Genomic DNA, 12,190 nt, shown 5'->3' on the forward strand with positions numbered 1-12,190 from the left:
GGTAGGATCTCTTTGTCTCCTCATGCCACGTTTGCCTTGTGTGGCCCCTATTTCTGATGTGATATTTATTGATGGCTGGAATGACCTTATACTTATCATGTGCTGTCTGGAAGTGCAATATCTGAGAGACTCTACAGTCACAGCGTCTTTTTGGTGTATCATTTGCCTAATACAGTACTAAATATTTTTTTAATTTGAAGAGTCAGTGAGCCCTTTATATCGATGCCCTATTTCTTTCGTCATATTACTGGTACTGCATGGACTCCAAACCCTGGATCGGGTCAGGAAAGGATGTATGTGTGTTCCAATAAACAGGATTTTAAAAGTGCTGGCTTTGAGCCTCCTTTGTAGAGCCCAAATAAAAAATATCATTAATCTCTTGCTCCCTCGAGATTTTTGGGGTGCAAGGCTGAACCCCAGTTAAACACCAGTGAAATCACTGGTTGGTGTAGGGCTAATTGAAGTGTGGCACATCCATTTCCCAACTGAGTGAATGTGCTGAGGTCCAGCTGGATTTACTGGTATGAAAATCTCCAGCCTGGATTTGGGGATTGTGGAACTGAGGAGGGGCAGGGCAGGGCAACAGTAAAGGAAACCCCAAGCTGTCCAAACAAGAATGCCTTTATTTAAAAAAGAATCCAAATAAGTTAGCAAAAATAATAATTAAAAAAACCCTAAATGGCAACTGCACACAGCGTTCAGTAGAAAAGACAGGTGGGCTCCGGGTCAGCACCACCGGACACCGGCTGGACAGAGACCTTGGTCAAGGAGCACCTGGAAAACTCAAAGCGAACCCAGCACACACCTTGGCCCTAAACCTGCCCGTCCCTGGCTGGGCAGTGGAGCAGGGCCTGGCCCTGGGAAGCCCCTCCAGGACCTGCGGCCGCTGCCCCACCCCACCTCTGCCTGTTCTTCTTGCAGCCTGGCAGGAGCGCTCCGAGGAGTGGGGAGGGAGCCGAGTGGTGTCAGCCGTGCAGCCCACAGCAGGAGGGGTGGATGTGATTTCCAGCAGCTGGACCCTTCTGGCATCTCATTTCCACCCCGTTACCATGTCAAGGAGCCGCCGGGGTTTGCACCAGCTCAGTTTTGACCCCGCTCCTCCGGGAACGTCACAGCCACATCCTCCACAGCAATGCTCTCCACGATGGAGGACAGCGAGTGCAGGTTGCGCTCCTCGGCTGCCTCGTCAGCCAGGAGGTGATCTGGGGAGACAGAGGGGTGAGGACACTGCTGGGAATGGGATCTGGGGAGACAGAGAGGTGAGGACACTGCTGGGAATGGGATCTGGGGAGACAGAGGGGTGAGGACACTGCTGGGAATGGGATCTGGGGAGACAGAGGGGTGAGGGCACTGCTGGGAATGGGATCTGGGGAGACAGAGGGGTGAGGACACTGCTGGGAATGGGATCTGCGGGAGCAAGGTATGAGGACACTGCTGGGAATGGGAACTATGTGCTGGAGATGGCTCCTGCTTCTGCTCAAGTGGAGGTAGATTAGTGGTGAACATGGCTGAGGGTTGGACTTGATGATCTTTTGCATCCGTAACAATTTGTTGATTCTTTTCTACAATTCTATGACCCCATGATGGCCATGGGGTCATAGAATTGCCAGAGGGACCTAGGGACCTGCTGCCAGCCCCCACCCTGGGGAAGGATGAGAGAGCAACAGGGAGTGGGACTTTTAGATCCTTTATAGTTTTTAATCTCTACTGGAAAATGAGATTTAAGTTTCTGCCTTCTGGGGAAAATAACAGGTGGATTTGGCAGGGGCTGGGATAATGGCAAGCATGGAAAAAAAGATCAACAGCTGCCGAGGGGGTGTAGGGAGGGAAGGGGGGCTGGGGCAGCACTGGCCAGCCATGCTCAGCTATGCCCAGCCATGCCCAGTGATGCCCAGCCAAGCTAAGGGAGGGCAGCAGATGAAACCCTTGCTGGGGATGAAGGCATCAGGGCCCCAGGCTGCTACTGCTCCCAGGGGTTGGTGTTTTGGTGAAATCAGAGCTCGGAGAACCCTGAATTGCTGAGAATTGAGCCAAGGAGGTTCTGTAGGATTTCTCAGCTCATCACTCTGCAGCAGTGGGACAGGGAGAGAAGGGCAAGGTTCCTTCCCACTCCCTGCAAAGCCCAGCGGGGCCGTGGGATGCCCGAGGGGGGCGAGGAGGGCGTTACCTGCAGTGTTGGTGCTGAACTCCAGCTGGCTGCTCCACTCCGGGCTGCAGGAGGAGCTGCCGGACCCGCAGTTGCTGGCTGCCTGCAGGAGCCCAGAGCAACTGTGTGTCACCTCCTCTGGCACAGCCAAACCCCACCAGCATCCCCAGAAACACCTGGGAGCCCATCCTACAGCACCAAACCCTGTGGAGGGGGCATGTCCATCCCACCTGGAGGAGCCAACTGCACACAGGGTCCCTAGGACCCACCAGGGACAGGTGCTTCCTTAACCACAAAGGCTGGGAAAACCTCCTTTTTTTGGGACACTGACCACAGAGAAATGGGGCTCCCTGCTCACTGCATGCTAAGAGGTGTCTCTTTCCCCACTGATTATGAAAAAGGGCTGGAGATGAACAAATGGCCTTGGGCAAAACACCTTTTTACTAAAAATCACCTAACCAGGCTTGTAAAAAATGATACATGGGCTGGATACCCTCAGGCCATCCTGAGGGGGATGACTGGGAAAAGCTTTTGGCAGTTTGATTTGTGGATTTGGGGCTGAGTGGTTTTGGAGAAAAGAGCTGACAGCATGAAAAATGGGCGCATTATTCAGCCAGCTTGGAATTCACTTTTTTCGGGTGTGTCTTTGTCTGTGAATGGGTGTCAGCTCAGGTAAAACCCCAAAAGTGATTTATATGAGCAACCCCACAGACCCAGCTCTTTGTAGCAGACTAGAATGGCATTTTGGCTCTACAAGCTCATGGCAACACAGGATAATTAATTAACACTTGGTCTTATTTCCCAATAAAGCAGGAAATTCTTCGAGGTATGATCATTTTTTCCCTCAAAATATTGGCTTTTGCATCAGTATGTGAACCCCTGGCTGCACTTGGGAGAAGGGGCAGCTCAGAACAGAAGTGACAAAGGGACAGCTCAGCACGGTTTTGGGCACATTTGCAAATATAAGTGGATTCTGGGAAGTGGATATTGGATTCTGGTATCCAAGGGGATTCTGGCATTAAAGTGGATACTGGGAAGTCCCACTAATATGTAGGATAGAGCCTAAATACTTTTTCATTCATTTATTCAGCATTAAATTGGACTACCTGGATACCTACTGGTTTGGCCCTTAAAATCCCTTAGTCTGGAAGGAGATGAGGGATTCCCTCTTCTGGGCCTCTGAAAAAGTCCTTCCATATCTGTACCTGTACCTGTACCTGTAATCTGTATCTATCTATATCTGTATCTATACCTATATATATATATCTGTATCTGTATCTATCTACATCTATATCTATATGGATCTTTTCTCTCTCACTCTCTCTCTATATATATCCATATCTCTATGTGTCATATTTATATCCATATCTACATTACCTATTTCTGTATCTATATCATCCATATCTACATTATCTATATCTCCATAATCTGTATCTATAGATATACCTGTATATCATTTATATATAAATGTCTATAAATAATCTATATAATCTTTATCACTGTCTATATTACCTAGATATAATCTATCTCTATAATTTGTATCTATCTCTATAGCTATCATATCCATATCAATTTCATCTCTAATTTGTCTGTATGATCTCTGGATCTATAGAACCCATATCATCAATGCCTATACCAATGCATACCCCTACATCTATCTATTCCATCTCTCCCTAGACCTGTAGCTGTAGTTTCAGCTCTCTGTGCGTTGGCAGATCCAAACCTCAGAGCAGCAGGGAAGCACATACCCAGCCATCCACAGGAATCAGGGGGCAGGTGAAAATACCTCTCAAAAACTTGGTTAAATGACTACACTCTTGTGGAGTGACAGGTCTTGGCTCTCTGGGGATGGTGGCAGGACACAACTACTGAGTGTCCTCAGCCAGTGGCCAAATGGGCCCCTTTGGTCCTAGAAACCAGAGCTGTCCCTGTGCCATCCCTCTCATCCCTTCCTCTGCCTGGGTGTGAACAGGGAGTGTTAATTTTATTTTATATTTTAGGCTTTATATTTTTTGTATATTTCATATTTGTATTTCTATTTTTGTATTTAGTATTTAATATTATTAATTGTTATGTTCTGTTATATTTTCATTTAGTTAGTTCTATGTTGTTTCCTTCATTTTCACCATTCCCACCCCTCCCCAGCCCAGGCCCACGTGTCACTCACATGCACGGCCCCAGTGCAGCCATTCCCAGGGACAGAGTGGCAGTGGCCCCTTTCCCACAGGGATGTGAGCACTCGGCAGGGTTGGATCATTGTCTCCGTGCCCCCGTGCAGGACACACATCCACCAGTGTCCCAAGATGGCAGTGTCTGTCCCACCCCAGAGCTGGGGTCCTGTTCCCCCCCCAGCAGGACCCAGTGCCCCAGAGCTTCTGCCCCACAGGGCATCACCCCATAGAGCCATATCCCCATGGAGAATCCCTCCCCTATGGCATCACTCCCACAGGCCTTAACCCTGAAATGGCATCAACCCCTTAAAGCATCACCCCATAATGCATCACCCGTGTAGAATGGACACCTCAAAATGACATCATCCCCACAGAACCTCATTCCCATATGACATCAACCCCATAGAGTGTCACCTCCATAGGGCATAACCTCCACAGGGCATTGTCCCCTTAGAGCATCTCTGCCACAGAATGGCACTCCAAAATGACCCCACATCAGGCATCGCTCCCATCGAGCATCACCCCTAAATGGCATCCTCCTACAGAGCATCATCCCATAGAGTAAGTCACCTTCATAGGGCATTGTTCCCACAGAGCATCAGTCCCATATAGCCCTGCTCCCACGGAGTGTCCCCCCGAATAGCATCACCCCATAGAGCGTCCCCCCACGCTGATCCCCCCACGGGGCACCCCTCCCGCACCCCTCCCGCAGCCGGGGAGCGGGGGCACCGCGGGCACTCACGGCGGGCTGGGGCCGGAAGCGCAGCTCCCGCTGCTCCCGCTCCTGCTGGTTGAGGGAGCTGAGCAGGCTCTGCAGCCGCTCGATGTACTGGATGGCGCTGCGCAGGATCTCCACCTTGGGCAGCCGCTGGTTGGGGTTCAGGAGGGTGCTGCGCTTCAGAGCCTCGAACGCCTCGTTCACCTTCTTGAGCCGCCGCTTCTCCCGCAGCGTGGCCGCGCGCCGGCGGTCCATGGACACGGATTTCCTCTTGCACACCTTGCAGGCCCAGGGCAGGCACTGCCCGGGACAGTGCTCGCCCAGCGCCTCCTTGTCCTCCAGAGCCGCCCTGCCCTCGGCGCACAGGGCCGCCTCGGCGCGCTCGGGGAACGCCGCGGGCTCGTAGGCCTGCAAGCGGGAGCCCAGAAAGTTTTCCCCATCGTAAAATCTCTGCTCCGGGAAGAAATACGGGTTGGTCTCGAAGAGCTCCATGGGCGGCTCGGGGACGTGTGCGCGGCTCGGCGACGGCTGCTCCCTCTCCCCGCGCCAACTGCTTGGTGCCATTTAAACCCCGGCGCTGGCATTAAATCACGGAGATAAATATAGAAAACCCAAAGGAAACTTGAGCCCACCCTAAGCTGCTGCCTCACATCAAAACTTGTCCGTCTGATTCTATGTGCTCTCCCCACGGGGATTACAGTGCCCGGCCCGGCGGGGCTGGGGGGGCTGGCATAGCTCGGCTGGGCCCGAACAAGGGCTTTGTGTCAGCCCCGAGGTGCCACTGGGGACGGCGGGCGGCTGCCAGCTCCCCCCCGGCATTCCTGCCTCATCTGGTCCCTTCAGTTACGGCTGGGCTGGGGGAACCGTGGTGGCCTCGTGCTCGGTCTGCCTGACCAGGGAACCCCCATCCCTTCAGGCTGCCCCCCTGGATCCCTCGGTATCGCAAATCTGTGCCTTCCCTGCGGTGGGACTCGACACCACCACAGCATCGTCCCCTTCGCAGCCCTTCCCACCTCCCGATCCCGCTCTGCCCCATATTCCCCATGGTCCCATCCTGCCGGTCCGTGTTGCACTGATCCCACTTCTGCTGAAGCCTCGGGAAAGCCTTGGAATCCAGCCCCGGGCGGGATATCCCAGTGCAGGGAGCACCCTGGGCTCCAGTCCCGTCTCTGTGGACACTCCACTCCGTGCTCACCAGTCCTGGTCCCAGCTGCTGTGCCTGCTGCCTGTCCCTCAGGGACACAGCAAGCAGGAGCAGGCAGGACAGAGCCAAAGCCCAACCTTTCCTCTGCCGTGGGTGCCCAGTCAAGTTCCTTATCACATTTGTGTCACAAAATCCACGTTTCTGGCTAGTCCCATGCACCAAACTCAAAGGACACCTTCTCCTACGTGTCTCCAGGTTCCAGCAGAGCCAGGCTGGGCTCAGCCCTCTCCCAGCTGGCAGTGCCTCATCCCACCTGCTCTCCTGTGCTGGCCTCTGTACCTGTGGCTAACCAAAGACCCAAATGCCATCCTGACGCTCGCCTGTCCCAGAAAGGACACATTGCTCATGCATTCCTGATTGGGAAACTGAGGCTCACCCAGCAGCAGCAGCGTGAGGGGGATTTTAACTCATCCCCATCCCTTCCCTGCTGACTCCAATGGCTTGGCTACATCTCTCCAGCTTTGTCTTTAATTCAGAGGGATTTTTTTTTCCATCTGGAACATCACAAACCATCTCCCATCTCCTCCTATTCCTCCTCCAGGCCAGATTCCAGCTGAGGGATCGGTCAGTGGAAAGAATGTCAGCAAAGTGCAGGGCCAACCCTGCTGGGATTCTCCTTCCCCAAATTCCCCCTCCTTGGAGAGGCTGTGCTGTAGCACATTCCCTGTGCCCACTATCAGCACCCTTGCTCACTTGGGATTCCTTTCTGGCCTTGTTGGAACCTGTCATGATGCTCTTCTTGCTTTGTGATTTCTTTGCAGCCAGTTTTCCAACACCTCCTCACCCCAATTCCTGCTCTCCTGGGGTCCCAGCCCTGTGATTTGCTGTCCCCACAGCTTTAACATCTATGAAAGTCTGCACTAAGGAAAGCAGGACCTGCAGCCTTGAGGTTCACCCTTGGCACAGCCCCTGCGCTCCCCATTGTCAGTCAAACTCCAAAATACTCAAGAAGGAAAAAATTAGAGCATCAGCTTGGCCCTTGCCTAAAGAAAAAGCACTAAAAGGGTAGGGAAGAGGCAGGATTCATCCCTCAGGTGTGCACAGGTGCTGTAGGAGTGGATAAGCTGAGGCTGAGGTCTTCAGGTCAGCCCCACACCATCACATCAATCAGCTTGAGTCACTCAGGGGGACTTTTATTAGTGGCACTTGGTGGACATGACCCCAGTGAGCCTCTTGAGCTGCAGCCACATTCCTGGGTGAGAGGTGTCAGGTATAAATGGGTGTTTTGGAATTGCAGGAGTATGTTTGGAGGGTGAAAGACAAAGTAGTGACATAATGGGCTCCAGGGGCACGTGGCTGACCTGCACAGGAGACTGGTCAAGCATTTGTCAGTTCATAACCAGGGGCAGCACTGGTGGGGCAGCACCAGCCACATGTCCCCAGCTGGAGAAGTGGCACAAGCCAGGCCCAACAGGGCCACCAAGGCCACTATGTACCCACGGCTGAACTGGCAGGGGAGGCAGAAGGCATCTTAAAGAGATGGGGAGGAAAGGGCACTCAGTGCCAGCGTGGGGTGGACACTGGGAAGAGGGATCCCACTGGCAGCTGCACTGCTGCAGCAGCTGCACTCGCTCCAGCTCCATTTGGGGGTCTCATCCAGTGATGTGGGAGCAGGGATAATGCTGTGCCCACCCAACTGCAGCTCTGCAGCTCTTTCAGCCCCTCCATGCCGTGGATGATCCCACGGAGGAGGGACACGGTGGGGTCTGGGGTCTGTAGGTCCAGCGGTCTCATCCCAGTGAATATCAAATCACAGATAATGAATCCCATTGGACACGTAGCCATGATCAAGGCACCCCATGTCTGGGCTACAGGGGGGCTCCCATCATGGCCACCCCCCTCCCCCCACAAAGGCACCTGCTGGGGACGGGTGAGTGCGGCTTTTCCCGGTCCCATGGGTGCCCACGGCGGCCGAGGCTGCGCCCGGGTAATTCGGAGCCGAGGGGGGATTAGGACTGTGCTGCCAGCTGTCAGGTTATCCCGTGATGGATGGTGGCGGCTGGGAGGCAACACAAAGTGACGCTGTGTGAGCCCCGGGCAGAACGTGCTGCGATCCGTCACGGGGTGACCTTTTCCCGGCCGGCGGGGGCCTCGCGGGGACGGCTCACCCCGACACAGCTGGCGGGGAGGGCAGCCACGAGCCCAGAGCTAAAAATACCCGTCCATTGAGAAAATCCCAGAGAGGAGGGTTTGTCCTTGCTCCTCCGGGGCAGCTTCCCAAGCCGGTGGCCAGGTCCACGGAGCAGGGTCACGGAGAGACACCCAGGGGCTGCCTCGGCTGTTTTGCTTTCCCACCACGTTTGATGGTCTGAATTTGCTGAGTTTTGGGGATACGCGTGAGCGTGTTGCAGCCTGGGGAGTGTCCCTCCCAGTGCACAGAGCCTTAACCAGTGCATGTCCCTGTTCCCTGCTCGGAGCTGTACACACGGGTTGCACTGCCCTGCCTGGGGCATGGAGCTGCGCCGTGTCCATGCTGGAGCAGCGATGGTGGGGATGATGCTGGCCAGCTCCTACTGGAAAGGGCAGAAAAACCTGTGTTTGCAGGCTGGTGAAGAGATCTGGATGCCCCAAGCAGCATCTACAACCCAGGGTACCAGACCATCCCACTGATGGGGAAAAGGGGGAAAGCCAGGGCTCAGCAGACATCATCCCTCTGGGATTTCAGCACAGGAAGGAGACTCACCAAAATGCGACTTCCAGTTGGACCCACCCTCCCACCCCCAACGGGCACCCCACCGTCCCACATCCCCTCTCGCTTTCCAGGCTCATCGACATCCCTTCCTCCCGCTGTGACAAGTTGTAACATATTTGGGAGCAGCTGCAGGCGGCGGGGAGATGCTTGGCCCTGTCCCCACGCTCGGCCAAGGAATGTGGAGCAGACCTCTCCTCCGACACCCGGGATTTCCGACGTGCCTGCTCGCCGGAGATTTGGGATGGCGACAGCTGCTCGGCCTGGATGGGGCTCGGCAGAGCCTCGCTGTTCAGCCCCAGTCCGAGGCTTTGCACATCTACATCTCATGCTGCTGGGGATTTGGGGTTAGTTTGGGGTCCAGCCTGTGGGGAGAGCAATGGAGGATGATGTCCTGCTGTCTGTCCTGGTAGGAATGGCAGCAGTGGTGACAGCACCAGCAGACAATCCCTCCCTCACCTGTAAGTGCCAACTGGTCCAGCTTCAGTTCCCTGGTGGGACAGGGCTGCTCCTGCAGCTCTTGTGTCCCCATCGGGCTCAGCACCCTTGGTGCCCCCTCACTCCCCTGCACTCCAGGTGCCCCAGTTTCCCCATCAGGAAATCAGGGATCATCATGGAGGTCTAAAATCTCTCTGGAGAACAGTTTTATTTCTGTTATTAACTGTCTTTGTCGGTCCCTTACCTCCCTCCCAGGTAAAACCTACAGAGAGGGGCTGGTGGCTGAGTAGCCTCCAGCGCACTTTATCCCAGTTTGGGGACAATACTGGTTGCCCCAACATACCAAGCCACTAGGCCCTGTCTATGAATTTCAGTGGGTGACCTGCTGCAATCACCCTGTGTGCCCTAACCCACCAGGATCCCCATTTGGGGACAAAACCAGGTACCCTGACCCACGAGTCTGCTGGTTCCCAGCCAGGGGACCACATTGGGTGCCCTGACCTCCCTCCTTGCTCACACTGCTCAGGGGATGCTCTGCCCCCCTGCAGCACTAAACCTCCCGTGTTTCTGCCCCTCCATGGCCTCCCTTGCTCCATGACCCAATGGCCTGGACATGACCCTTCCCCTTCACAGGCCCTAGCCCCACATTACAGCTAGAGGAGGGATTCACCCAGCAGGACCCCCATTAGTGAGCCCCACAGTAGGGTTTCCCTTCTGGACCCCCCGTGCCACCAGGCCAGGGGCATCCCCAGCTGCCTCATCCCCTGCAGGGTGGCACTGGCCAGGCTGTCCCCACATGTGTTACCAAGGGAGGAGCAGGGGGAACTTGAGTTGTCAACAAGGGGTTGTTTTCCCTGGAGTGGACACTGTGGCAGGAGCAAGCTGCAGGACAGGTGGGGGTTCAGAAGAAGACCCATGAATGTGAGGGATTCAGCAGTGACATGTGGCGGCTGTTTGACCCCAAGAGGGGACAGCTGTCCAGGCAGGGGAGGGCATGAGGCCCGGGGATGGGACCTGGGGACAGCAGTGTCCCTTGGCAGGGACAGCAGTGTGCCTCGGCAGGGAAGCCCTGACATGGGACGCCTGGAACCAGCAGGGAGGGCAGGGGGGATCTGGGCGACTGCCAGCCAGGTGTCCTGGGTGGGTGACCATCAGCTTGTTCCCGTGGTGGGCATGTTCCCTGCCCTCCATGGCCCGACTGGGGCTGATGCTGCAGGACCAAGGTCTGGTGAGTAGAGGAAAAGAGCTTGTGATGCACATGTTGAGCTTTCGTACACCAGTGACTCCTGTATTTTTCGGCTCCCACCCCAAGTGACAGCAAATTTTGGCACAAGGAGAGGTGACACCTAGCCTCCTCTTCCAGCCATGAAGGGCACCCCATGGTAACTTGGAGAGACAGGGAGGGAGGGTTGTGACGATTTTGTGGCTTCAGCGTGGGATTCCCCGGGGACAAGGGTCAACAGACTCCCCCCCTTGACATGCCAGCAGTGATGCCAGACGCGCCGGTCCCCAGGGAGGGGCCCCCAGCCCTTCCGGAGGGGCCCCACCCTGAAAATTCCCCTGGCAGGGGCAGAGCTTTCCGTGCCCCCCTCCCCGATTTCCCCCCTGTTCGGGGCGCCGAGCCTCAGCAAACCCCGACCCCCTCTCGCATTCCCAGCTGTCGCCGCTCGGGCAGCGCTCCGGGGATGGAGGAGAATCCCGGCCCGGGCCGGGCAGAGCTGCACCCCGGGGGCGTCCCTGGGCCAGCCCCGTCCGGGGATGTCCCGCTCCTAGAGAGCACAGGCGGGGGGAGGAGAGCCGGGAGGATGAGGGCGGCTTGGGAGGGGTGAGAAGGCCTGGTGGGTTTTGGGGTAGAGAACAGAAACGGGATGGGTGGTTTTGGGGTGCTCCCCCTGCCCCATTTCAGGGGATCAAGCTCCTCCCAGACCATCCCAGCCACTGAGGAAATGCAGCCCCTGGCTGCCTGCTAGGAAAAATGCCTTGAAAGGCAAAATTGTAGAATCATGAGGTTGTGACCGAGGATAAACCCTCCGTTCCTTGGTCAGGTCGCCCGAGGGTCCCATGAGACCTGGGAGGCTCAAGGTCTACGGCTCCGTGCAGGAGGAACGGCAGAAGAAGGGAGGAGGGCTGCGGGAGGGATAGAGGAGGGATGAAGGAGGGATGGCAGGAGGGATGGCAGGAGGCATCAGCCACCGCAGCTGGACAGGAGAGGGCACCAACAGCCCGGTTATCCACAGCCGAGTCTGGATTTAGGGATGAACACCTCCAGCCAGAGCCCAAAAGCATTTCAGACCCCTTTGAATTCCCCTTTTCTGGGGGGAACCCGCCCTTCTCCCCCACGATCCAGGGTGGACCCCTGGCGGCTGAGAGGGGGGACCAGGATTTGGAAACCGTGGCGTTTCCCTTGTATCCAGATCCAGTTCTCCAGCAGGATAAATCCCAGCTATTTATTTCCAACCCCCCCATGGGAGAAAATCTCGAGGTTTGTTTTTTCCCGCGGCGTAATGACCCAAACAGGTGCTTTTCCTGCCTGACGGCCAAAAATAGCTCCCAGGGTTTGGCTTCCTGCGGTTCCTGCTCCAGTCCCAGTTCCCTCATTCATCTTTTGGGCCAAAACATCCTAATCCGGGAAGGGGAGGCTCCAGGAAAGTGGAGGGACACCCCGGAAACACTTTCCTTTGCGTTTTCCTGCTCATTTGTGGGTGAAATTGTCCTGGAGAAGGAATTTTTTGCCTCAGCTGAAGCAGACACATTTGCCCCCAAATCTGTTTTGGGGAGCAGCTGGCTTTCATCCCGTAGGGAGAGACAGGAGTGTGATTTGAGG

At 55.6% G+C, this 12,190-nt stretch overlaps 1 protein-coding gene across 1 annotated transcript; it reads right to left on the reverse strand.

Moving 5' to 3' along the window:
* Nucleotides 1-1,080: 1,080 nt before the first annotated feature.
* Nucleotides 1,081-5,527, reverse strand: MYOG (myogenin; the record flags this gene model as incomplete). The annotated part of the gene is made up of 3 exons (XM_084220724.1): nt 1,081-1,202; nt 2,168-2,249; nt 5,060-5,527. 3 exons carry the CDS (start codon nt 5,525-5,527, stop codon nt 1,081-1,083), a joined length of 672 nt encoding a protein of 223 aa, XP_084076850.1.
* Nucleotides 5,528-12,190: the final 6,663 nt, after the last annotated feature.

This window comes from Fringilla coelebs (genome assembly GCF_963513975.1).
Source record: "Fringilla coelebs genome assembly, chromosome: 23".
NCBI classification, from domain to species: domain Eukaryota; kingdom Metazoa; phylum Chordata; class Aves; order Passeriformes; family Fringillidae; genus Fringilla; species Fringilla coelebs.